The 27,564-nt window shown below is 38.6% G+C and overlaps 2 protein-coding genes across 3 annotated transcripts in view; one reads left to right on the forward strand and one right to left on the reverse strand.

Annotated features, from left to right (window-relative positions):
• Positions 1-319: 319 nt before the first annotated feature.
• DUS4L (dihydrouridine synthase 4 like) lies at positions 320-15,959 on the reverse strand. Of its 2 annotated transcripts, none has more exons than XM_079932181.1 (7): positions 15,778-15,959; positions 10,120-10,256; positions 6,523-6,644; positions 3,894-4,011; positions 2,717-2,839; positions 1,710-1,936; positions 320-1,028 (listed from the first exon to the last, which is right to left on the reverse strand). In XM_079932181.1, exons 2-7 carry the CDS (start codon positions 10,233-10,235, stop codon positions 769-771), a joined length of 966 nt encoding a protein of 321 aa, XP_079788307.1. In that variant the 5' UTR covers positions 10,236-10,256; positions 15,778-15,959; the 3' UTR covers positions 320-768. The 2 variants fall into 2 exon arrangements, with proteins under 2 accessions (XP_079788307.1, XP_079788308.1); XM_079932182.1 differs by lacking the exon at positions 15,778-15,959 and adding an exon at positions 15,318-15,412.
• A 68-nt stretch (positions 15,960-16,027) lies between these two features.
• The window catches only part of COG5 (component of oligomeric golgi complex 5), a 284,025-nt gene continuing 272,488 nt past the window's right edge, over positions 16,028-27,564 (forward strand). Inside the window, exons 1-3 of the mRNA XM_079930906.1 lie at positions 16,028-16,148; positions 21,464-21,603; positions 25,196-25,253. Of these exons, the coding sequence (XP_079787032.1) occupies positions 16,055-16,148; positions 21,464-21,603; positions 25,196-25,253 (292 nt within the window). The 5' untranslated portion in view covers positions 16,028-16,054. The remainder of the gene's footprint in view (positions 16,149-21,463; positions 21,604-25,195; positions 25,254-27,564) is intronic.

Consider the following 27,564-nt stretch of genomic DNA (forward strand, 5'->3'; position numbering starts at 1 on the left):
GAGGGCTGACTGTGTAATCATCTCCAGATTAGCTACCAAATTTTTTTATATTTAAGATGTGGGGGACAGAAATTAACATCATTTTACGTACAGGTATATTTACCAAGCTCTCAATCTTCGAGATTGAGAAGGCTCGAAATGTAACAAATTTAATATCATTTAAAGAATTTCATGGAATCTTAGTTTTAAATTATAGAAAACATCACATCTAATTAACTTCTATTACATACAATTTAAAGAAATACCTTGAGGTGTGTAATTCATGAATTAGGAAGTAGCAGTTTGATTTTCCAATTTGAACTTTTAATTTAAGCCCTGAATGCAATTCTATACAGAATTTCTTGTTCCTTTTCATTTTATACAGATGTTGGAATTTGTTCACACTTTTCTCTTATTTTCATTTAAAACATACCTAATGTTAACTTACAGATACCATGAGTCATACTTTTAGTATCAAAATACAAAGTTTTATTTATTTAAAAATGTTAAAAACATGATTCCTTTAAGAAAAAAATTCTTACAGTTTTAAATCCATAATAGGATTCAGAGCAATGTTTGTCTGTTTGAACCACCTGGGGTCTTCTTTAAAACTAAATTTTGGGTCCACCCTAGAGATTTACTGAATCAGAATCTCTGAGGATATGGTCTAAGAATGAGTTTTAAAAATTCTGTCAGGGCATTGTTTTTATACTAATGTTTGAGAGCCACTGATTCAAAGTGAAAACCAAGATGTGACCCTGGGTGGTTTCACTAAAGATAGAAAATAATTTAGGGAGTCCAGTCAATCCCATAATGGTCTGTAAGGTAATCTAAGACTGCTGATGTGCTTGACAAAGCATTAAATATTCTTTTTTCCTGCCTCGAAGTTATCTTTTCCATCATGTACATTAAATGTTGATGGAAACACATATAAGGAGTTCCAAGTTCAAGAGCAATGTCAACCCAGTCCCAGATGCATTTCAGTGGGGTTTCCTCATATCCAGCAAATATGGCCGGGTTGGCTAAGAGTCCTCTTGCAACCATCACACCTATAAATTAAAGCACATCACGTTTGTCCACACATTAAGAACTCATGGTTATGGGGTCAAACTCAATGAAACAAACTGAGAATATTCAAAAATAAAGTATTATTACAAGGTTTCACAATGCCCTTGTATTAGACTAATTCTTATTAAAGGATTCATTTTGGTATTTTTTATAATCAATTAAGTGTAAATGAACTCACAAGACTTTTTTTCTTATATTTTAAAGACTTCTACATTAAAAAATTAGTTTTCCGGATTTTCTTAAGAGTAAATCTGGATTGTTATAAATTGGGTTTGCCTGAAGTTTATCTGCATTCTCTCATCCAGCAATAGGTATCACAGGGCTTGGTATGCCAAAGTTGAAGGGGATAATGAAACTGCATAGCAGTCTGGGGTTTCTTTGGCTCCTATGACCACTCTTGGATTCACGAATTCTATAGGCTCTAGTGGTCACTAACTGGATGAGATGGTGGCAGAGAATTAACTGAACTAATTTACTCCAATTAAAATAATCTGTTGTTTCTAAGTAGATGGATTAACATCATTTTAGTAAATTGCTTGGCTTAAATTGGTAAACAGGAAAATATGGTAAAACAGGAAAATAATTAACATTATTCTCCCACCCCCACTTTTTAATTTTTCTGCCAATTAAAAAACAAAAAACCTGAAGTAATTATTTCTTACCATCTGTCCCAGTAATATGCCACACATTTTCTGCTTCTTTTAAGCTTCTGATGTCTCCATTAGCAATTACAGGTATAGACATATTTTCCTTAATTATTTTAATGGCCTCATAGTGAACTGGCTGATGCCTTTCTTCAACAGTTCTTCCATGGACTGTAATCCAGGAAACCCCTGTCGCTTCAGCCTTTCGACAAAGATCTACAGTTCTTGTAAGGTCATCATGGATCCTATAATTTCAAAATCATATCTATCTTTTCACAGCACACAAATCTTAATGCTAACATCAATAAACTAAATAGAAAAATATTTCATCTGTTACATTATTTAGTTTAGCTATGCTATATCATGTTATCACCACGTGCCCCTATCAGTGAGGTTTTGTTCAGGAATCAGTTCCCATTCAAGACCCTGAATTTAGCTATTTCACTATCGATAACAATAGGATGACAAATAACTTTTACCCAGTGCTCCTCTCTTTTGGCTTTGATAACTGAAAGATTCATCAAAGTACTGTCACAGATGCACTGAAAGGTGCTATCTTAATATTTGCTGTGCATGCTCCAATCCGCAAGTGGGAGAATTATAATAATTTATCTTGAGATTTGTTTTTAACCTGTCACCAAAAGACTAATTTTTAGTTTATTTTCTTTTCACTGTGAAATTTTAGTGCAAATATCATTCCTATTTTCTACTCTTGGTATCAGGAATGTCTCTTAGCATTAGTTAATTAAATAGTACATGGAAAAAGCTGTTTCTCTTGGGAGAGAGTTTTTAATAATAAAAGGATATTTTAATTTTTCTTTAAAAATGCGAAGAAGAAATTGTTTTGGATTATAAATAAAAATTATGGTATCTACTCATTTACTAAATGTTTTGTTTTAACATTTTCATATACTAGATGCCTACTTACTAAGAGTAGACATCTCCACACCTTCAGACAAAAGGAATATTCTTTTATTTCCTGAGTAATGGACTATCTTGTCAGTAGATTAAAATATTATCTTTACCTTATTTTAATAGATACTGAAAATCTGGGATTTTCCACTTGATTTCTTACTTGTTTCACCATGTCTCGAACAAGCTCTGGATTGTTTATTAGGCAAGCTCCATAACCTTCTGCCAATGCCCACCTTCATAAAGTAAATACAACAACAAATAAATTGTTATCAGTTGGAAGAGAAGATACAATTCTAAAAGCACAGTAAGTGCATTTATTATTTCTCTACCTAGCAACCTGGAATGGAACCAGATTTTTAAAATTCATAGATCCAACACTTCTAAGTGTATTGAGATTAGGAAAACATGTTCCCAGATCAAGAAATACTTAGGGGAAATGGTTTTCACTGGCAAGTGAGAAAATTAAAGTTCATTCAACCGAAACAGATTTAAGTATTTGTAAATGCAATTACTTCAGATTTTTTTAATTCCAAATTTGATGTTCATTGTACATAACAAGAGGTTTTTTTAATCTTAAGAGGAAAGATATTTTTGGCTTACAGCATTCCAATACCACTAAACAGCTTACTGAACTCTCCTAATGAGTATTCAAATATATCTAATCTGATTTGGATTATGCTATACATAAAACCTTGATTTTATTCTTTGAACACATTTTGAATTATTGACAGATAATCTAGTATAGTGCCAGGAAGGTAGGGATGTTATCGTCAAAATAAGTACATCCTATCAACACCCAGTTACTCAGACTCAACCAAATAACTATGGTATAGGAAGAAAAGGTAATTATAAGAAGGTTTTCTTATAATTGAAATTAAGTAAGAGAAAACAAGTGATCTCCCAAATCATAGAATCATAGTGTTTAGAGCAAGTATGTCTGACAGAGCAGTAAAAATACATTTTAGGGATTGCCATAAACATCAGTCTCACATAATTACTTACGGATGAGGTTCAAGGCAGATCCACACATAAAAATAATTCTAGTGATGAGGTGAGACAAAAACTTGTCAAGGGTCTATATATTGTTGTAGCCATCAGAAAATATCTTTGCATGTATGTTTCTAAATAATATTTCCTTATTTTTTCTTGCTTCTTATTTAGAGCTCAAGTTCTTTATCTCTATTTTCCTTACTTTTTAATTTTTGGAATACCAGAATGATAGTTTACCATGTTCACATAGTTTTTCCTAATCTTTTTGAAAATTCTTCCAACTTCTTTGAGCTTTACCTCTGAGGACAACCACAGTTAATGTCTATTCCATTCGCATAAGGACAGACTATACGAGCAGCATCAGACAAAATTCTTGCATCATTAGCAGCAAACTGAACAATCAATGGGCAATCACCTGATAAAACAAATAGCTCAACATTAAAATTCACAGAAACACACACACATGCACACGAGATACCAAATTCTAATGTCTGTACAGGATAAAGTAACAATTTTTAGGCTAAGAAGCATCTGTTCAAACAAGATAGCATTAAAATAATTTAAAATATTTTAAATTACATGCAATTTAGATTTGGTACAAATTCAAATAGGAAAAAATTTGATAAAATGAAAAGTACAACACTCTTGCCAAACAGACCCCTTTCCCAAAGGTGGGAATTAGCTTACTGCATTCTAGAACAATTTTATGAATACCTATAAAATTTAAGCAAATGTGAACATTCTATGTACGTTGCTATCCATATTGTGTTTTCCCCCGGATGTATCTGGGACCTGTATTCAGACCTATTTTCCTCTTTTTAGTGGCGTATTCCACTGTGATGGGTGGACCATAGATTATTTTTCATTTGCGGCTCTTGCAAACAATGCTGCAATGAAGATACTCCATATACATGCTTTTGTGAGTATATTCATGAAGTAAATTCCTAGGAGTATGTATAACTGCTGGGCGGGCATCTAACATTTTGAAAGACATTATAAAATCTTCTTTCAAGAGTTTACCAATATAGATATACACCAGTGTGGATGACAGTTCTGATTTCCTTACAACTTATCCTACACTGTATACCCAACAGCATATTTTTTTATTTGTAGCCTCTCTCTCCATATTCTTTGCGTAGTTCTCTATGTACAATTTTTCTTTTAGTTGCTCCTTTTTTCATATTATTTAAATTTAAAAAAATAAAACAAAGAAATTAGCTCTATCATAAACATCAAAAATATTATAAATATTTTCCCCAGTTTTTCATTTGTCTTTGAGAATATCTGTGCTCTTTTTTTATATATAAAAGTCTAAATTTTAACATAGCCAAATGTATCAGAGCTTTCCTAGGTTTTAAAGGACACATTTTTCTCATCTTTGGGTGTTATAAATTCTGAATAGATATATTTTAATTTTTCTAAAGTTTTTTTTGAGGACTACCTGTATCAGATTCACTGGGTGTTTACCAAAATGCAGATTTCTGGGTATCGCTCTAGTTCTACTGACTCAGAATTTCTATGGCAATCCACTGATTTACAGGATTATCTAAGGGATAGGAGAATTTGCTTTTTCCTGAGGACGTAGGTAGGGTGCTTTCTCCTTTGTAACTCAAGAGAGTTATAAAATTTCAATCTAACAACCATTTATTGGTCAAATATATTTTCAATGCTGTGCTAGAAGCTGAGGATACAAACCAACAAGAAAGAATTCCAACCCTTAAGAAGCCCACAGTCTAGTGGGAGAGACAGGCATGTGAGGAGGAAATTACAGTACAGTAGGATTAAGTACAACAAAAAGCCGGGGCTTGCGAGACAGGACATGAATGGAGGGTGATTAGGCAAGTTCCTTGGTCACAGCTTTAGAGCATTAAGAAGCATGAACTGTCCTTTCCCAGGGGGATAGGGATGCGGGGATAGGCCTGACTAAGAAGGACATTCTAGGTAGAGAAGTGTGAGAGATTAGGGCATGTTCAAGGACTTAAAATAACTTAGTGTGTGTGTATATATATATATATATATATTTTTTTTTTTGCGGTATGTGGGCCTCTCACTGTTGTGGCCTCTCCTGTTGTGGAGCACAGGCTCCAGACGCGCAGGCTCAGCAGCCATGGCTGACAGGCCCAGCCGCTCCACGGCATGTGGGATCTTCCCTGACCGGGGCACGTACCCGTGTCCCCTGCATAAGCAGGCAGACTCTCAACCACTGCGCCACCAGGGAAGCCCCAATAACTTAGTATTTTGAAGAATAAAGTTGGTGGGCCATGGAGAGAAACTAATGGAAGATAAAGCTGCAGAACACGTATTCAGAGGCCAGATCATGAAGAACGTTCTATATTGTCCACACGTGCTGGAATTTTACTCCTTAGGTCAGTGGCTCTCAATCATTAACAAGCTCAGAATCACCTGGAGGGCTTTTTAAAACACAGATTGCCTGACACATACCCAGAGTTTCAGATTCAGTAAGCCTGCGGTGGAGTCTGGAACTTCCATTTCTAACAAGTTTTCAGATAATGCTGATGTTAACTGGTCTGGGAAATCACACTTTGAGAACCACTCTTTTAGGTGATGAGAAGTCTAAGGAAGATTGTGAGCAGGAAGAAGTGATCAAATTTACATTTTAGAGAGGTCACTTGGGGCTGTCTGGAGGGTAGTTTGAAATGGGATAAGACTGGAGGCAGTGAGATAGGAATCTAACCCAACAGTCTAGGTGAGAGAATGGGGCTGACTAAAACTTTGATATATTATCCATAGTTTACAAGGTACTGAATAAAAGCATATTTTTTAAAATTTATAAAAACCGTAAGAAACTGAAAGATTTAAAAATAAAATCTCCGAATTGTGTTGTCTCTGATTAGACAAGAGTGTTGAGTTTTGTTGTTTTGTTTTTAAAGTTTTACAAAGGCAGCAAACTCTAGCTTTCACATACCTTGGTTTGTGGTAAATTCACTGTCTCTGGCTTTTATAGATCTGATAAAATCAGCAGCAACTATCATTGGCGTATAGCACAGATCGCAACTGTATTTTCTTACCAGTGTTCTAAAAGCCAACCTGAGAGCATATAAAACTTTAATTAGGCATTTAGAAAGCACCATAATCAGAGTTTAGTTTAGTTAATTATTAAATATTTAATATTTATTAGAGAAAAGTTCTGCCTATGGGAAAGTGCAGTAGATGTACTCTTCCCTATCACTCCTGCTTAGTATAACTAAGAGCTCTGGATATCATATACAAAACAAACGTATGGAAACTCTGAAAGGCAGCGAGAAGAGAGCAGGCAGGCTAGTGACCTCGGGCAGGACCTAAGGAACGACAATGGTGAGTTCCCTGGGTTTTCTCGTTGCCTCAAATATCCCAGATTTGAAGCTGAAGAAGCTGGCAACCTGGAAATAGCAATGGGTGCAGACAAAAACAGCCCCAGCAAAAGCCTGCTCTCTAGCCAAAGCACCAAGAAAGGGGCAGCCTAGCAAGCTTTAAAATAATAATGGCTCTACTCCAGCCCAACACCAGCGAAAAAACTGTGGCCCTCACCTCCACAAGCGAAAGTCGAGTGGGGAGCTTACACTTGTACCGTTCCAAAGCTGTCACAAAGTTCTCCAACACCCCTCCACGGTGGTGTTAGAGAAGGCCAGGTAGGGAGCTGGGACTTTAATCCCTGCTGGCCAGTAACAAGGAGGGTATCAGCGGAGACCATCTGGGGAGCCTGGAATTCCACACCAACCCTGCAGCAGTGAGGTGCCCTTCTCCCTTTCTCCGGGAGTAGTGTTAGAGAATGCTTAGTGAAGAGCCAGGACTTTCATCATTGCCCAGCAGTTACCAGGCCACCCCCTGCATGGGGAGCTGGAACTCTCACCCCTGCTCAGCAGTAATGAGGAGCCTCGTGCCCCCGGGGTGTCAAAGGAGACCAAGTGGAAAACCTAGGCTTCTATATCCACCTGAGAGTAATGAGGTGGTGCTTTCTCGTCCTTCCCCTGCTGTGGTGGTGTCAGAAAAAGCTAGTTAAAACAGAAGTTTCAATATTCAGAATCAATCACTGTAATCCATCACATTAACAGACTAAAGAAAAAAAAAACACATGATTGTATCAATTGATGCAGAAAAAACACTGGACAAAACAGCATTCATGATTTAAAAAAAAAGCCTCTCAGGAAAACAGGAATAGAGGGAACTTTCTCAACCTGATAAAGGACATCCACAAAAAATTCTACACTTAATATTATATTAGGATCTTTATATATATTTTCCGTAAGATCTTATGGAAAAACTCAAATGAACTTTTTGGCCAACCCAATTATAGGTGAAAGAATACTTTCCCCCCAGATCAAGAACAAGGGAAAGATGTCTGCTCTCATCACTCTTATTCAGTACAGTGCTGCAACTTCTAGTCAGTGCAATAAGGCATGAAAAAGAAACAAAAGGCATCTGATGGAAAGGAGGAAGTAAAACTACCTCTATTTGCAGATGACATGATTGTCTACTTAGATAATCCTAAGGAATTCGTAAGAGGGACGTCCTAGAACCAATAAGTAAACATAGCAAGTTCACATAATGTAAGGTCACCACACAAAAAGCAATTTTACTTCTATACACCAGCAATGAACACATGGACGCTGAAATTAAAAGTACAATAACTGGAGTGTAAGCCTTACAAAATATGTTCAGAAAATGTACGTTGAAAACTATACGACACTGATGAAAGAAATCAAAGAAGATCTAAATAAATGGAGAGACATACCGTGTTCATGAGGAGACTCAACGCAGTAGGGAATTCAGTTCTCCCCAAATTGATATGCATTTTCATACAATTCTTATGGAAAATCCAGCAGGATTTTTTGTAGGTATAGAAAAGATCATCCTAAAAAGTTATTTGGAAAGGCAAAGGAACTAGAATAGCTAAAACAATTTTGAAAAAGAAAAGTGGGATTTATTAAGTTTACTTAATTTGAGGACATTATATAGCTACAGTAATCAAGACTGTGGTATTGGTAGAGGGACAGACACATAGATCAAGGGATTAGAACAGAGAATGCAGAAAAAGAACCATACAAACATGCTCAACTGAGTTTCGATGAAGATGCGAAAGTAATTCAATAGTGGAAAGACAGCCTTTTCAACAAATAGTACTGGAGTAATTAGACATCCACAGGCAAAACCAAACCAACAAACAAACAAACCTCAGCCTAAGTCTCACACTTAGACAGAAATTAATTAAAAATTATGAACTTAAATGTAAACCATAAACTAAAAGACTTTTAGAAAAAACATAGGACAAAATCTTTAATATCTAGAGTTACATAAAAATTTCTTATACTTGACAACAAAAGCACAATTTGCAAAAGGAAAAACTGATAAAATGGACTTCATCATTAAATAAAAACTTTTGGTCTGCCAAAGACCCTGTTAAGAGGATGAAAAGACAAGCAACATGCTGGGAGAACATATATGCAAGCCACATATCTGACAAGAGTAGTATAGAGAATTCTAGTATAGAGAATTCTCAAAACTCCAGAGTAAACACAACAGTAACAACAAAAAAAACAAACAATCTGATTCAAAAATGGGCAAAGGGCTAGAAGAGACATTGTGCCAAAGAAGATATACAAATAGCCAATGAGCACATGAAAAGATGCTCAACATCACTAGAAAAATACAAATAAAAATCACAGTAAGTCACATCCATTAGGATGGCTATTAAAACAACAACAAAAAAACCCTGGAAGACAAGTGTTGATGAGAATGCTGAGAGACTAAACTCTTGTGTACTGCTGGTAGGAATATAAAATGGTGTAGCTGCTATGGAAAATAGCAGGGCAAGTCCTCAAAAATTAAAAATAGATTTGTCATATGATCTAGCAATTCCACCTCTGGGCATATACCACAAAGAATGAAAGCAAGGTTTCAAAAAGATATTTATATATCCATGTTCACAGAAGCATTATTCCCAAGAGTCAAAAGATGGAAGCAACTCAAGCTGGGATGAATGGATAAACAAAATGTAGTATATACATACAATGGAATATTATTCAGCCTTAAAAAGGAAGGAAATTCTGGGTCTTCCCTGGTGGCGCAGTGGTTAAGAGTCCGCCTGCTGATGCGGGCTACGTGGGTTCGTGCCCCGGTCCGGGAAGGTCCCGCATGCCGCGGAGCGTATGGGCCCCGTGGGCTGTGGCCGCTGAGCCTGCGCGTCCGGAGCCTGTGCTCCGCGGCGGGAGGGGTCACAACGGTGAGGGGCCCGCGTACCGCAAAAAGAAAAAAAAAAAGGAAATTCTGATACATGGTACAACATGGGTGAACCTTGAGGATATTATGCTCAGTGAAATAAGCCAGTCTCAAAGAGACAAATACTGTCTGACCACTTAGATCATACACATACCAGGCAGTTGGCAGCATGAGGACTCAAGCCCGGACCCTGGTCCCAAAGCTAGGCGTTTGAAGATCCCATGTGGTGGGGTGGTCTTACTTTTAAGAAGTCAGAGCATAAAAAGGAAATCACACCTAAGCTCATTAACCATTTAACAATACTTACTTTGAATATCGCACCATTGGGGCGCAGACTTTTACCAGCTGCCCAGAATGAAGCATTTCTATTGGATCATTTTTTCTTTCTTGACATGTTGTGGTTTGCATGCAGTCACTCTTCATGAATACAGATTTGTTTCAAATCTGAAAAAGATAACCAGTTTGCGTAGAGAAAAGGCACTCACTTTCACTTGATGAATCCCATCATTCTTACAATTTCAATTGCCAAGAACACGTATTTTTCATCAGGTTTTGTGGGCTTAGGAATCTTCTTAGCTTCTTTTCACAGTATCGAATAGGATACTACTGAATTCTGCCTCTATTTATAAATCACAGATAGTTTTCAGCACACTGTGCAATTATGACATTTATATTCTGTACAAATTACCCTTGTTCAAGTCAAACACTAACAGTTTTGAATTCTATACTTAACCCACTACTGTAACATTTTCTGCTCAAATTTATAAATGATCAGGATGTGGAAAACCACAAGATATCTTCCTAGAATACATATTACGATTTTCCATGTTACTTTTTTAGATTTTACTTTGTTTGGCATTGATTAACCAACAAACTTGATTTGAATAATTTCATATATAGTACTGTGTATGTCTGGCACTTTGAAATACCTTGTTTTATCCAGGAAAGTTAAATGGCAGTAACAGAACAACTTTAAGTAGTCAGCATTTCAAAAGATGTACTGGTTTATTTATTTATTTATCTAACATCTTTATTGGAGTATAATTGCTTTACAATGGTGTGTTAGTTTCTGCTGTATAACAAAGTGAATCAGCTATATGTATACATATATCCCCATATCCCCTCTCTCCCATCCTCCCTATCCCACCCATCTAGGTGGTCACAAAACAACGAGCTGATCTCCCCATATATAAGAATATGTTTACTCTTATTCTCAAATCCTATTCTTTTTATTTGAATCAGAAGGCAAACAAACATTTAGTTATTATTTTTAAGCATTTAAATGTTTCATGAACATCGTTTCATGAAAATCTCAATTGTAATCACATAATTGCATAGTAAATCACTATTATACCCAAAGAGGGAGAAGTGATTAAATTAGGCGATTCCTGTGTTTTATAGTTGCTATACTGTACTTAAAATCCTATCATTTCATAGTGTTGGCTGCTTTCCATATTCCAATTTTGGCCTTACCAACTTAAAAATATATATGGGCCAACTTCAGAAAGGTCTAATTGCTCCACATGCAATTTCTTGTTTGGCTAATCCTGAAAGTACTGTTATAACCTAAATATAAACCAATAATTTCAATTTCCTTAGGTAGAATGTACAGGTGGAATAAGATAAGCTAGTTCTCCTGATCACTGTTCATCACTTTATCACTGTTACTGTTTAACTTAATATTTAGAGAGTTAATAACTTATTTTTTTAAACAAAAGTTCATGATTAGAAAGATGTAAGCCACCTACATAGGTAAAGTGTAAAGCAAAAGAAAGGTAGTCGCCTTTTCATGAATCAAACCTGTCTCATCTCCCTTGCATTCCAGATCCTGGTTATGCCATCACAATCCATCCCTACGCACTCAAGTCAGAAACTTGGGGCTTGTCCTTCACTCTCCATCTCCTGCAGGTGTGTCAACTAAGTGGTACCTTTAATTAAACCTTGAGCCCATTTTCACTGGCTCACAGAGTCTCTGTACTCATAATCCCCCATCCTGATGACTCTGTCAATCTTCTTGGAATCCCAGTTGATCTTATTTTTATTCATTCAACAAATATCAAGTTTCTGCTACATGTTGGGAACACAGATGAAAATATATTTTCTGTGTCCTTGAAAATGTATTAGACAAACTTACACAACACAATAATGCTAATACACTCAAACACAATTTAAGCACTGTAGAAATAACTGTCTAGAGAAGTGAGGGAAGTCAATAATGGATGAAGGGGGCTTCCCTGGTTGCGCAGTGGTTGAGAGTTTGCCTGCCAATGCAGGGGACACAGGTTCGTGCCCCGGTCCGGGAAGATCCCACATGCTGCAGAGCGGCTGGGCCCGTGAGCCATGGCCGCTGAGCCTGCGCGTCCGGAGCCTGTGCTCCGCAACGGGAGAGGCCACAACAGTGAGAGGCCCGCGTACCGCAAAAAAAAAAAAATGGATGAAGGAAATCTTGAGCTGACACTACATGGGAGATGGGGAAGTGTCCAGTTACAGAGAACATGTAAAAAGCCACAGCAGCATGAAAATGCTTGATGTTTTCAGTGAACCATTAACAACAGTTCAGGATTGCTTGAGTTGTAACTAGACTAGAAAGGGCATGAGAGGGCCTATACACCAGGTTAAGATATTTTAGATTTTAAACTGTAGGGCCTTGGTTCTCAGCCATTTTTCCTCCTCTGTGGGTGATTTTTACATATGCACTCAACATGTTAACTTGTGCAAATGACATACTTCCATGGGCATATATTTTTGTGTAAGTTGTTTGTCTCTCCTCGTATACTAGTTGTAATGGAAAAATTTTAGCAGAGAAATGACATGGTCAGATTTCTGATTCAGAAAGATTTCGATGGAGGGATTAGGGCTGTTGGTAAAATATCAGTAAGGAGCCCACTGTAGTAGACCAAGCCGTGTGTAATGAGTATCTGACCTGGGACTCCAGGAATGAGGATAGAGGAAAGGGAACACATTTAGGAGCTATTTAGAAATAAAAATAAACTAGCAAGACATTTAGGAGGTGGAAATCACCTGATGACAGCACGTGTTGTGTAATTAAGAAAGAATTCTAGGATGATGTGTACACTTCTGGCTTTAGAGACTGGGCGGATGGCCATTCCAATCAATGAGACAGAGAACCAGAAGGAGGAACAGGCTTTGGGAGGGAAACGAGTCCACGCTTGGGCACACTGAAGTTGAGGTGCTCAGGGGATTTCCAGGTGGTGATGCCTCATAACTGGTTATATAGATATGGTACTAAAGAAAAAGCTAGAGATAAGTCTTTAACCTTTAGGTAATATGTTGAAACTAAAAACATGGACAAAGTACTTATGGATGCCATATCTTGTAGAAATCCTTAGAAGCACCAACATTTAAGTAAAAGGGGGAAAAAAAAGAATGTAAAGGAGACAGAGAGATGAACTCTGGAGCTGGGAGGAATAAATCTGAAACGTGATATTCAAAAGAGAGGGAATAGTATTACGAAGGAGGGAGGGGATAAACATATTAAACATCACAGAAGACTTAAGTAAAGACTAAAACGTGTCCCATGGCAACTAGGTCATTGTGACTTTAGCAAGAATAATTTCACTCTTATTCATTCTTTTTTTTTTTTTGCGGTTCGCGGGCCTCACTGTTGCGGCCTCTCCCGTTGCGGAGCACAGGCTCCGGACGCGCAGGCCCAGCGGCCCTGGCTCACGGGCCCAGCCGCTTTGCGGCATGTGGGATCTTCCCGGACCGGGGCACGAACCCATGTGCCCTGCATCGGCAAGCGGACTCTCAACCACTGCGCCACCAGGGAAGCCCTTATTCATTCTTTTGTTGTTGTTGTTAAATAATTTTTATTGTTCTTCTTCCTGCTGGTTATGCAGGCAGCCACAAGTGGTGCATACATGACAGCTTTCCCTTCAGGGCTTCATGACTCCACTTTAAATGAAGTTTTCTTTATTTTCACATTTCCCTCTTTTGATCAAGATCTTTCCTCAAAAGCATTGCTGATCAAGAGTCAGGTTGTCCATATTTAGCGGTTTTTGTCCCTTGGTACCAGGAAGGGCGTTTCCTGGTTGTCATGTCCCACGTCAGAGGGAAAGTGCATAGCGATTGGAAACCACTGAAGCCACATTTGAGTAACAAGGAGGAGCATGAAGAAGAACACTCAGGAATTTCCCATCTAAAGTCTACATTCCATCTAGGTTGTAAGCACTGGAGGTCATCTTGAAGCACTGAGCTAGAGTCACCCTATTGAGTAAGCTGTTTCTACAAACGTTTAACAGGCAACAAGTACAGAGCTTAAAAGTAATTATGCAAAAACAGTAATTATGCAAGGTAGAGTTAAAAGCAATATGACAAGTCCAGTTTGTATGATGGTAGCCAGCTAAATAGATCAAAAGACCATAGAGTATCAAGGAGAATTTGTTGTAACCAGTGCACTTGTTCCCTGACCGTGTGTAACTGAATTTCTACCTCTCCAGAGGTATTTATCCATGTGCAACAGGTGGTACTTAATTCATTCTTGTAGTCCCAGTACATGGCACGAAGAAGGCCTCCCTTAATACATATTTGCTGAATGAAAAAATCAGTAGTTCTTAATCTTGGTTGTACATTAGAATGATCTGGTGAGATTTTAGGAAGCAGGATGCCCAAACCATACCCCAGAGCAATTACATGTGAATCTCAGGGCGTAGGATGCAAGCAAGCATCAGTGATTGTTAAAGCTCTCCAGGTGATTTTAATGGGCAGCCAAGCTTGGGAATAAACAAATCCACGTCCTCCAAGGCACCTGGTAATACTGTTTGTTTAAATGGGTTTCTACCTACCTATTCGCTCCTCTGGGATAAGACAGGGATTGAGTCTAATGTTTGTACACTCATGCTGGTACATATAGTAGAGACTCAAACTCTTCATTGAATGAATGAATATTATGTAACTTTTCTAAAAATTTTCAATGTAAAAGCCAGGGAAGGAAAAACAATCCATAATTCAAAGATAATACTTATTCATCATTAATATTCAAAAATTATTGAAGTCAAATTTTGTGTATTATAGATAATGAAACCTAATGTGAATCTCAGCACACTGCCCTTGGCGATTTGTGAGACCTCCATTCAGAACATTCAATCCTATTCACACCGTGACTGAAATCAAAGTATATTAGGGGAAAACCTCTGTGACAGAGAGAAAGCATAATGCAGTGTAGTGAGACATACTTGCTTGAGTTGCTACGGGCATCTAATATGTTCGAACGGCATTTGGCACAGCTAAGTACTACTATCACATTCTCGAAAATCCGTTAGCTGAATCAAGAAAAACTTTAGCTCTGGCACTGGGAAAAATAGGTTCCCTGCATACATACTTACTGTACACGAAGGAAAAGTTAACGTTTCTTTTTTACGTTAGAAATGCTTAACCTTCTCGCACACGTGTGGTTGACCTGTTAACTTACTAGTATTTATCGTGAGAGAAATACAGGTGAATACTGCCGATGTTAACAGCGGAGAAGATATAACGGGAACTAACCTGATGATTTTACAGCTCCAATACTGTTAGTTGAGAGATGGAAAATCCATCAATTTGTGACAAGGAAAAGTCTGGCGTCGCTCAGGACTGAAACTAGGCGGTAGAAAAAGCCTAAGGTCACTGTCTCATGGGAGGGTAGCAGAGACTGAGTCCCACTTATCTATTCCTGGTTCAGTCTTCCTACTTAACCGACTCTCGGCTCTCCCTAATTCTCCCCACTTTCATCCCTGGCAACTTTCCTCCCCAAGCTTTTCCCGCCTGCCTTTATCCCAAGAACGCGAAGCAAGGGTTGTGATAGATACAGGTGGGTAGCTATTAACGCCCGCCAGCTGTGCTTGTGGCGTGCACACGAAGCTACCGGAAACCTCCGTTCTCTTCTAGTGCTTCCATCGAGAGGTCCCATTCTCAGGTTAAATACTTGCTTTAGAGGTGAGCGCTGCCGCCACGTTCCGGCGCTCACCTGTTCTTCCGCCCAGGGAACGCCGCCAGCCCCAGGAATGCGGCGGGAGACGGGAGAAAGCGCCGGCCCCACGACCTCAGCTTCCCTGGTGCGCTGGGTCCTCGGCGCCCACCTACTCTGGGCCCCGCGCCGTTCCCAGCCAGGGTCGGCACACCAGCTGCAGCAGTTCGGAATCTCCAAGACAGCCGGGTGGGCGGAGGTGGCGGCGCCGGGATTCTGCGTCATGACCTGGGCGGGGCGCGTCGCTGCTGACGCCATCTCCCCGGCACCTGCCAACATGGAAGGTGGCGACGGCGGCCTCGCTCTGCCTGGCCGTCCGGCTCTGGGCTCCGGAGCGGCTGCAGCGACTGTCCGGGAGCTCCTGCAGGACGGTAAGGAGTCGGGGTCTGGCCGGGCCATGGGGTTGGGGGATTGTCCTGCTCCGCACCTGGGCCCAAGTGGTGGACTCAACCCTTCGCTTTGCGGAAAGTTTTCCTGTCTCGGCGTGACCACTCCCCTCCGCCCGGCCCCCTGGCGTCTGGGTGCTGGCCTAGCCAACTTGTTTCTCCAGGAGTTGCTGTCCCCTTCCCTTCTGGGTGTCCTGGGGACACCTGATTTCTGGAGGCTCCTCATTTCAACTCTTCCCTCCACGCTCCTGGGGTTTCGCTGATGTCCCGAGTTCCCGCCCTCGGTGACCCACTGCTACCGCAGTTCTTGACGAAAAGGTGAAGCGTTTGATTCCATGAGAAGTGTAAGACCTAGAGCAGATTACAAGCGCTTGATGAAGGGGGTCTCATTTTTAGGTAGAGTTGGAAACATCCCCCTGTTAATACCCTGTTAATAAATTTTTGGACTGCACAGGTGGCCCCACTTACAAGCTCGCTTGTTTTTTTTTTTTTTTTTTACAAGTCGTTTATCCACAGCCATACGTGGGGGAGGGTTGGGAGCATTCGTTCAGGCTGGGATTAACTATACGTATTGAATATAGCAATCAAGTTTATTGATAGTTTTGGATAGAAGTTTCTAGAAATAAGAGGATAAGTTAGACATAGTATATTTGAGAAGCACATAAAATTGTATTAATGAAGTTAACATGCCCCAAACTTCTTTTCTTTCAGAATAAAGTTCAAATTTCTAAGATCCTTCTCACCTGTTCTTAATTTTCTTCCCTAATCTCCATCACGTTCAACCTTGTATTAAAATAATTAGTGTACTTAATCTTTTCTACTTCATTGTAAAACCCCTTTTTATATTCTGCAGAGTTAATAACAGTAACTTGCCTACAGTAGGTGCAGAGTAAGTGGTTTTTAAAAATTGAACATCACAGTAAAGAAGCATATGCACACATATGTAGACCCAAATAGGTTCTAAACGAATGAAATAAAGTTCTAAAGTACTGTTTGTTTTCTGTGTTGTATGTTTTATTATTGCCCTTAATTCCTTGCCTTCTGATTATAATTTACATACTTTTGTCAAAAGTTACTAATGATGTTTTCTGAACTAGATCATGTTCTCTAGGTTAGGATCTCTGGCTAATGCATCTTTGTACCTTAATTTAAATTCAGGTTAACCAAGTTTTGAGCTCCTGATATATACGCAATTCCCACCCTCAAGTAGCTCACCATTTTGGTAGGAGAAATAGCCCTGTAGAGTTAGAAAGGTAGGCACCGTAATATAGTGTTGTAAGGGTAGCAGTAGAATTGTATACGAAGTAAAACATGAATACAAAAGAGGATGATAACTGGGAGTGGTTTAAGGGAGTGTCAGGAAAGGCTTTCTAGATGGAGTTGGTTTTGAGGTGTAAATAGGACGTTCCCAGGTGAAGTGAAGGAAACAGTACATGCCGCGCATGGGTATTTATTTCAGTTGGGTGCATTCCAGCAATTGTAATCAGTTTTTGGAGGGTAAACAGTCCTCAATTCTGCTTTCTGTATTTTCCTATTTAGTTCTCTTTCCCATCTTCCACAATAATTATTTAAATCTACTCTTTTCGAACCACTCCCTTCAAGCTCGACAAATGGTTTTCAAGTTCCCTAAAAAAAAAAAAAAAATCTATTAGATATGCGCTTCTTCCATTTCTTGCGGTTAAACGTATAAACTAAGCCTGAACCTGCAGTCATTCTTTCTTCCTTCTTTTCTGTTGTATTTTCAATTATAAAAGAAGTGAAGTCTCCATTCCCTCCTAAGGACAGTCCCTCCCCTGGGTGCTCTGGATTTTCTTCCTGTCTCCTCAAGGACCCAGTTACCCTCATTCTATGCCATTGAAATCGCTTTGCCAAGGTCTCCAGTGACTTTCTTGTGGATAAATCAAATGGACACTGTTTCGGTCTTTCTTACTTGAACTTATGAAAGGGTTCGAATGTTTTATTGAAATACTTGCCTCATGTGGCTTGTTCCATTTTTTTTTAAATTTGCTAATTCTCTAAGTGTTCTTTTTCAGCTTTCTTTAGATGCTTGTCGTCTTCATTTCGCCCCTAATTCAGTGGTTCACTCCACTCTTCCCTCCCACAACATTCCTAAGGAATTAAACATTTCCATCAGTAACAGTGATCCACTGTGTCAGGGGTCTGCCAGTGATAGAGGATAGGATTGGTCAGCAGATGCATAGTTTGAAATTTTGTGAGGTGTTTCTGATGTGCCTCCTATAGGCATGAGAAAGCTAAAAGAGAAGCACGAAGGATAGTCTGTCTTCAGATGCCAAATCCAATGGCCAGTATTCAGCCTTCATTGCGTTTGATCTTTATGAGACCTTTGACACTACTGACTTTCTTTAAGCTGTCCCTTTTGGTTTTTTGCTGTTCTCTCCTGTTTTTTTTTTCTCTCTGAACACTTAATTTCTGTGATTGCTTTCATTTCTTCTATTTACCCCCATATTTTGGTGTTTTCCTGCTTCTGAGCTCTGTCGTTCCCGTTTTCCTTTTTTGTGCATTCTAAAATGTCTTCCTAAATCATCTGGTCTTTTTTTCATAGTTTGAAAATTAATATGTATACAAATATACACATATGGCCCGTACTCCTCTTGTGAGCTATAGAACCACTCTCTACTGGACATTTCTCTCTTGACAGTGAACAAGCACTACTAATTCTACATATAAAAATCTACATATGAACAAATAGTATAGGTTCTGCATATGAAAAAGTGAAATGAATTTTTTTTTTTAACCCCTCTCCTCTAACCTTTTCCTCTGGTAGTCTCTGTTACCATTAATTGTATGTGGTAAGTTAGATGTGTGCTTGTTCCCACGTAGGTTAGATGTGTGCTTGTTCCCACGTAGGTTATCAGTTCCTTGGAGGCAGGGGTACATTCATGTTCATCTTTATACAAAGATTTCTGGTGGACTGCTTTATGCAAAACTGAATTCCCTATGTCAGTTAATGAAGAAACTTGGGAATCATCCTTTAATTCTTGGTTTACCTAATCACCCATCTTTCAGCTTGTCTGTAAGTCCTATACATTATGGTGTCTGAATATTTGTCAAATTTGTCACTTCCTTGACAGTCTTACTGCTACTATCTTAGTCTTCATCCTGTCACTTAGGCTGTTAACATAACACCTTACTGGCCTCTGTGGCTCTATTCCATGGGTGTGTACATAAATTAGTGTCCTGGGAAAATAGAAGAAGCCCTGATTTTGTAGTGTATGCTAAATTTCATGGTGTAAATACCCTTACCATGGTCAGTTTTTTTTTTTGCGGTACGTGGGCCTCTCACTGCTGTGGCCTCTCCCGTTGCGGAGCACAGGCTCCGGATGCGCAGGCCTAGCAGCCATGGCTCACGGGCCCAGCCGCTCCGCTGCATGTGGGATCTTCCCGGACCGGGGCACGAACCCGTGTCCCCTGCATCGGCAGGCGGACTCTCAACCACTGCGCCACCAGGGAAGCCCCCATGGTCAGTTTTAAGATACCTACATGTGATGTCAGCTGGCTCACAGAATTCCTGAGAGATTAACAGTTGGCTCTCAGGATCCAATCCGAGCCAGCCCCAGCGCACCACCGAGTGGCTAATCCCTTTTCAGTCATCCTCCATACAGCTGCCAGAAACTGTTCTACAACACAAGGCTAACAGAGCTCTTTCTTGGCTTTAAAAGCTTAAATGGGAAATAGTCTGAACATTTTGAATATTTTACCAGCCTCTTTTCAAACTGCACCCCAACCTTCCTTTGGAACCTCAAATCCTATCATTCTTTACCCTTTCTGCCCAAAACACACTGTGATCTAGACATACTTAAGTCAGTATTATCCTTATTCCTCAAAATATGCCATTATGTTTGCTGCCTCTAAACCTTCCCTCTTGGAATAGCCTTCTCCACTTGTCTGCCTGACAGGATCCTTAATTCTGAGAACTACTTGGCAAACTCGAAGGAAATGGGGTTCTCAGAATTAAGGCCAAAGTAGCAGTTTCCTTCTTTCAGTCCACTACACTTTGAGAGTAGTCAAGAATGAGTCTTTGCTTTTAGCAGAATGATACTTCCAGCTGATACATAGATTAATTCATGCATTCAACCAGTATTGAACACCTGCGATGTGTCAGGCATTGTTCAGGCTCTATGGGTGTGGTAGTACACAAAGCAAACTCATGGGGTGTACATTATAGTGGATATAGACAATTGAAGTTTTCTTATAAGTACTCTATTTTATAGCTTGTTAGTTTCATAATCTCTGTCAAGGCAGTCTTACGTATATCTACCATATGGCTAGGAGATAATTGTTTATGCCTACATTGACTTCACTTCTGTGTATCTATTTTTCGTTCATAATTCTCTCCACTTTCCTTTCACCCACAAATTTGTGGATTTCTGTACAGAAAGCTATCTTCTTAACATCTAGCATCACTTCTTGTTTTAAAATTTTTATTTATTTATTTTTTGGCTGTACCGCGTGACATGCAGGATCTTAGTTCCCTAAGCAGGGATTGAACCTGTGCCCCCTGCAATGGAGGCACAGATTCTTAACCACTGGACTTCCAGGGAAGTCCCTTTTTTTTCTTTCTCTTACTGGTCTACTTTCAACATGGTTTCTCTTTCCATTTATTTATTTCACCCATAAATCCAAAATTTCAGTAATACCTGTAAGTTTGCATTTGCCTACTTCTATTAAAATTTCAGATTCACTTTATTATAACAGTATTTGTGCATCAGTCTGGAGATGCTGGAGACCATAATTATCAAATACAGTCAGTTTTCCTATTGTCATTGTCAGTGACCTTGTTTTCTTGTGTTAAAAGCTGTGGTTCGTAGTTTTTTTTTTTTTTTCAATCTTTTACTCAGTATTTTCCTTTTGACTCACTGATTAAAAACTAGCTTTTAGGAATATGCATAGTAGTACAGAGCGTGGGCTCTGCAGCTACACTGCCTGGGTTCAAACAGTGAAGTTGCACAAGTTGCATGTCCTGTCTGTGCCTGTCTCTTCACCTGTGAAACGGGGAGAATGATAGTTCCAACAGGGTTGTGTGAACATTGAATGAGTTAGTATGTATAAAGTGCTTATATCAGTGCCTGACGCGTAGTAAGTTCTTAGTGAATTTTACCAGTCTCTTCTGCTGTTGCTACCGCCTCTTCTCATTTACAACAGAAAGCCTTTTCAGTACTTTCTGGTGTATAGAAAGACCTCAAAATATGTTAACTATGATTATAATTGTTCTGTTGTTTAATATCTGTGGTTTGGTGCAGTGTAATTAATAAGGATTTTTTTCTTATTTTTTTTCCCAGAGTGTTATAGTGATTTTTTAAATGAAGACTTTGATGTAAAAACTTATACTTCTCGATCTATTCATCAAGCTGTAATTGCTGAACAGCTAGCAAAACTTGCCCAAGGAATCAGTCAGTTGGATAAAGAACTGCACTTACAGGTAATTCCAATTTTCTGGATCATACAATTTATTCAACGCAGAGTGATAATATATCATTTTTATAATCCTTTTATTATTTAATCTAAATGCATATTTACATGAACAAATGTATATTTTTCCAAGTATATCTTTGAAAAGTTTTCTGTAAACTACTTTTTGTTATTTGAAAAATGGATATACCCATCTCTCCAAAACCTTTTATTCATACTTTGTTTTCATCATCTTAACTGATATGGAGAGAGTATAGGTAGGCAAAAAATAGGATGTCTTTGATAAAGATAATAGAAAATAGAATTTTGGAAGCAGAACAGTGTGAATAAGAAAAACTGGGATGTTCCCACCAGCAGTTCACACTTTATGAGCACAAAATGTAATATTTGATGAAATTACAGAAAGTTGATAAATTTGTGGTGGATAGAACACAATGAGGGGAGTTAGGAGATAGGTCCAAATCTCAGTTGTGCTGTTAACTTTCATATCATGTAATGCCTTTGAGTCTTGCTTTTTTTTTAAAAAAAAGGAAAAAAACCTATGGAATGGGTTGGAGTGAATAAGGGGGAAGAGGAGATTGTAGTAGAAAATCTTGCAGGTTCCTTCCTCTTCTACAATTCTGTGATTTTTATAGGGTGGTTTTATGGTGTACTTTCTAGTGTTGCCTTTCTTTCTGAGTAGGCACTTAAATATTTAAATGAATGAACAAATTGCATGAATAAATGAACTATTTTCCAGGAAACCTAGATCTGGTATAATGAGACATGTTCCCTTAAGTTTTTCGTGTCTTACTTTATCAATTAAAAGAGCAGTTTGGGGCTTCTCTGGTTTCGCAGTAGTTAGGAGTCTGACTGCGAATGCAGGGGACACGGGTTTGAGCCCTGGTCCAGGAAGATCCCACATGCTGTGGAGCAACAAAGCCTGTGTGCCACAACTACTGAGCCTGCGCTCTAGAGGCCACGAGCCACAACTACTGAGCCCATGTGCTACAACTACTGAAGCCCGCGTGCCTAGAGCCTGTGCTCCGCAACAAGAGAAGCCACCACAATGAGAAGCCTGCACACCGCAACGAAGAGTAGACCCCGCTTTTCGGAACTAGAGAAAGGCTGCGCGTGGCAATTAAGATCCAGTGCAGCCAAAAATAAAAATAAATAAAAAATAAATAAATTCAGTGGTTGAGAGTCCGCCTGCCAATGCAGGGGACACGGGTTCGTGCCCCAGTCTGGGAAGATCCCACATGCCGCGGAGCGGCTGGGCCTGTGAGCCTGTGCGTCCGGAGCCTGTGTTCTGCAACGGGATAGGCCACAACAGTGAGAGGCCCGCGTACCGCAAAATAAATAAAAAAATAAATTTATTAAAAAAAAAAGAAGTATATACTATAGACAGTTCTTTAAAAAAAAAAGAGCAGCTTAGTTCAGACTGGGGTGACTTTTAAGGTCAGTTTAAAATTCTGGTTATATAATTAGAGATCAATACTTATTGAGAAACATTTATAGGACAGTTTTAATTGTCAGGCTTTGCTTTAGGCTGTGCGGATAGAAAAATGAAAACATTTCCTGGCTCTCCAAGTATTCACAGACCAGTGGCAGATACAGACAGAAATAATGACAGGCAAGTGATGCCTTTTTTAAATAGAATAGTACAAAGTGTCTGTGGGAGCAGGGGAAAAACCCAGGCACTTAATTCTGCCTAGGTTTCTCAGGGGGTAGCTTTTTGCAGGAGCCACCTGAAATTCTTTCTGCCTTTTTGTGGTTGGCATTTTCCTTATTCTTTGCATATAGTACCTTCTCTGAAGGAATCAGTAAAAACTTAAAATCTATTTAACATCTCCTAGAGGGGGCAAGTTATGCTTACAGTGGTTCTGGATGTAGGGTGGAGGAAGTCTCTGATTCCTGGTATGAGATCTAAACCTGCTACAGTTGTTTTTCTGCAGAAGCAAAATTGGGATAATGCTAACCAAACCAGTAAATAAAATATAATAAAAATAATTTAAAATATCATTGAGATCGGGGCTTCCCTGGTGGCGCAGTGGTTGAGAGTCTGCCTGCCGATGCAGGGGACACGGGTTCGTGCCCCGGTCTGGGAAGATCCCACATGCCACGGAGCGGCTGGGCCCGTGAGCCATGGCCGCTGAGCCTGCGCGTCCAGAGCCTGTGCTCCGCAACGGGAGAGGCCACAACAGTGAGAGGCCCGCGTACCGCAAAAAAAAAAAAAAAAAAATCATTGAGATGATTAAAATTACAAAATGTGTACCAAAGTATGTGTTAGTCAGGGCTTTAGTACAGGAAGCAGAAACTGCTCTAGGTATTTAAAGCAGGAAGATATTTCATACAGAGGATTGGATAGACAGCTAATGGAATGAGTTGAAGGATCTACCACAGGTGCAACACAGAGACCTGGAAGCTCCTGCTGTTACCTGCCATGCCACTGCTAAAGTTCAGCTTCTGGGTGCTTGGTAACTGAACTCTGGAATGATCTATAGGGCTATCTCAACTGTCTCTAAATCCTCAGGTCTCAGGACTTTGCTTACTAGCTGAAACAGTAATGGGAAGATAGTTTTCCTCTTTCTTCTGTCTTCTAAATCTGTTGGAAAGGGGAGTCTATGAAATTGTAGTTTTAGGCTTTTCAACCTTTCCAGAGTATCACAAGGGACAAAGAATAGAGAATTAGAAAAATATTCATCTTGTTAGGATGGACACATTAATGACCATATCAGTGGACTGGGGAGAACTCAGATGTCTTCTGGATAAGAGACATAGGAGTCCAAAAGTAACACTTATTTTAGATGTGTGATAGAGGAACTTGGTAGAATGACAAGTGACGTGTGAAACAGGACAAAGTAGAGGATTTAGGCATTCCATTGAATGAATCTTTGCTGATTAGGAGCTTCAGTTTACAGACTAGACATGAAACTTCTTATTCATTTTAATAAAGGGTACAAAATAATAAGGATTCCTGCATTGTTCTAAAGATTTGCTTGATTTCTTGGTGTTTCTAGGACTCTTTTGTGTGTAGCCTTTAACTCTTAACTTTTATGGGTTTTTTTTGATATGACTATTCACACTGCCCTAATTTTCTTAAAAATACCAGTCTTCTGCAGGGAAGAGGATTTGCTGTGACATTAGGAAGCTGGAAGCAGAGAGATGTTTAGGGAGGCGCTGACTCTGCTTTATCTTTCCAAATTAGAATGTGGTCTTGATGATGCTGAATTAAATGCAAGAACTAAAAGAACCGATGTTTGAAAACACTCTTTAAAAGGGAAGCGTGTATTAATTAGCATGGCAAGAATTAGCTGGTTTTTGTTTTTCAGTTTGGGCACAACTCGTCCTGCACATCCCCCTAGGAAACCATGGGGCTAATGAAAAGACATCTTTGGCTCTGTGTTGAGCTATAGCGTGTTTGTGTTCCCACCAGTCATTCAGCTCAAACACACCTTTATACCCTGTATTTTTTGTATCAGCAAAAATTTTTTGCTGATACAAAAAAATTTTTTTTAATTTTTCCCACTTTCCATAAAGAGAGAGCCCTTCAATTCTACTTTGTGGTTACAAATTAAAATACTTAATACTTGGAGTGCTGATTATTCATTCTTGATTTTCAGGTTGTTGCAAGACATGAAGATTTATTGGCACAAGCAACTGGGATTGAATCTTTGGAAGGTATAGTTCCATTAACTATTATACATTGTACAGAGCTAGCCCAGGGCTTGGAAACTTCTTCTGTGAAGGGTCAGAAAGAAAATAGTTTAGACTTTGCAGGCCATACTGTCTCTGTTGCAACTACTAAACTCTGCTGTTACAGGGTGAAAGCAGCCAGGTAATATGGAAACGAATGTGTGTGGCTGTGTTCCAACAAAACTTTAATAAAACTTTGCTGACCCCTGAGCTAAACTCTCTGGGTTTAAATCCTTGCTTTCCCACCTACTAGAAGTGTGACTTTGGACAACTTACTTAACCTTTCTGTGCCTCAGTTTTATCTATAAAGGAGGAGTATTAATATGTACTAATATGTTATTTAGAGGATTAAATGAGTTAACAAAATGCTTTGAACTTTTCCTGGCACATATTTAGTGCTTTTATAACTATTAGTTAATTAAAACAAATAAGCAGGGGAATTCCAGTGGTTACAGTGGTTAGGACTCCGCACTTTCACTGTTGTGGGCGCACATTCAATCCCTGGTTGGGGAACTAGGATCCAGCAAGCCGCGTGGCGTGGACAAAAAAAAAAAAGAAACAAAAACAAAATCAACTCCACTAAAGTAGTGGAAATAGGCTTGAATTCTTTCCTATTTCTTTGAAATGCTTTTCAAAAATGAAAGTATAGTAGAATGATAATACATTGGATTTTTATTATGAACTCTCTTATTTTCGTTTGACTACATCTTTTATGAATTTGTCATTCTCTCTATATTAAATTAAACTACATCTCATAAATATGAAATGTTAATATTGTATTTTCCATTATCACTTGTGTTGTGATTACTATTAATCATTGCACATCAAAAGAAAGCTAAGTGATTTTTCCCTATGTTGATGAAATTCTTAAGGAAGAAGGATATTGCTTTCTGTGATGCAATATTCTTTAATGCTTCCTCTAGTATTTCTTACGTGCACTCAAAGATGTTATTTTCAGCATGTGCATTGTTTCTAAGGCATCCTGATGAAGAACATAGTATTTTGGAGATAACAGTTTGTTATTTGAATATTTAGGATAGATATCAGACTATGTTCATGGGAAAATTAAGAGGCTCTAGGTACTGACTTATTATGGAAAATTAATTTTCTTTAATCTCATAATATTTTTATATGTTTCTGGAAGCAAGTAAATAATACCTTGTTTTTAATGGTAATTTTTGTAAACGAATAAAGGTTTTTTTCCTTTATAGAAACCCATAGGGATGTCATGGTAGTACATTGATTTTGAGTATATATAGGTGTAGATGAATCATCACAACAGAAATACTTCTCATTGTGGTTTTCTTTTTCTTTTTCTTTTTTTTAAATTGGCCACACCACATGGCTTGCAGGATCTTAGTTCCCCAACCAGGGATTGAACCTGGGCCACCACAGTGAAAGTGCCGAGTCCTAACCACTGGGCAGCCAGGGAATACCCTATGTGTGTTTAGTTCTATAGTGTGCTGATTTTCCCCAGAGTGCTTTTCAGTGTTTAAAACATTTAAAATATGCTGTTAGACTGAGTTAGAATGACTATCCATTGGGTGACTGTGTACAGTACAAAGGCTGACTTCTCTGAATACCTATGATAATCTAAGAATATTCTCCAGATTATTTGAACATAAGTCAAAGTATGAATCAGTTAGTATTCATTTTAGCATGATGTGTATTTCTAATCATTTATTAAACTTTTTGAGATGTGTGTTATGTATTTGAAAATGTATTACCCCAACTTTTACTTCATCTACTTTTTCTCCTATATATGTAAAATTTTGGCCATATAATTCATTTGGAGATATATTTATTTAGCCTATTTTATTAAAATTTACTCTCTCTTCATTTTTTTGTTTATTTATACATTTAAATTTTAATTGAGAATTTGTTAGATTCCAGGCAGCTGTAACAATATACAGAGTCCCTGTCCTTATGGAGTTTGGAGGTATATTTAATTAAGCCTATTTTATTAAAAAGAGATAGCCTAATTTCTTCATTTATTTGCTCACTCAGTCGAATAGTAATTGAGAACTTGTTAGATACCAGGCACCTGTGAACAATAGAGTCACTGTTCTCATGATATTTATGTTCTAGGTAGGGAATTAGACCAAAAAAAAAAAAAATGTGTAAGTAGGGAACTTCACGTACTTTTAAGTCCTAAAAGAAAATAAAATAGATGATGAGGTAGAAGAATGGGAGTTCCTTACTAGCTAGGATGGGCAGGAGATGCTTCTTTGAGAAGATGACATTTGAACTGAGATCTGAATGATGAGAAAGAGCTACCACATGACTATCTGGGGAG

The sequence above is a fragment of the Stenella coeruleoalba genome (assembly GCF_951394435.1).
Source record: "Stenella coeruleoalba genome assembly, chromosome: 9".
NCBI lineage: Eukaryota > Metazoa > Chordata > Mammalia > Artiodactyla > Delphinidae > Stenella > Stenella coeruleoalba.

What these genes read in the sequence shown, in the direction of transcription:
- DUS4L (XM_079932181.1), bottom strand. Translation starts at nt 10,235, where the DNA reads ATGAAGAGTGACTGCATGCAAACCACAACATGTCAAGAAAGAAAAAAT. An exon ending in TGAATTTACCACAAACCAAG is followed by an intron (nt 4,012 to 6,522) that starts GTATGTGAAAGC and finishes TTGTTTTATCAG; the next exon opens with GTGATTGCCCATTGATTGTT. An exon ending in GCATATTACTGGGACAGATG is followed by an intron (nt 1,029 to 1,709) that starts GTAAGAAATAAT and finishes TTTAATTTATAG; the next exon opens with GTGTGATGGTTGCAAGAGGA.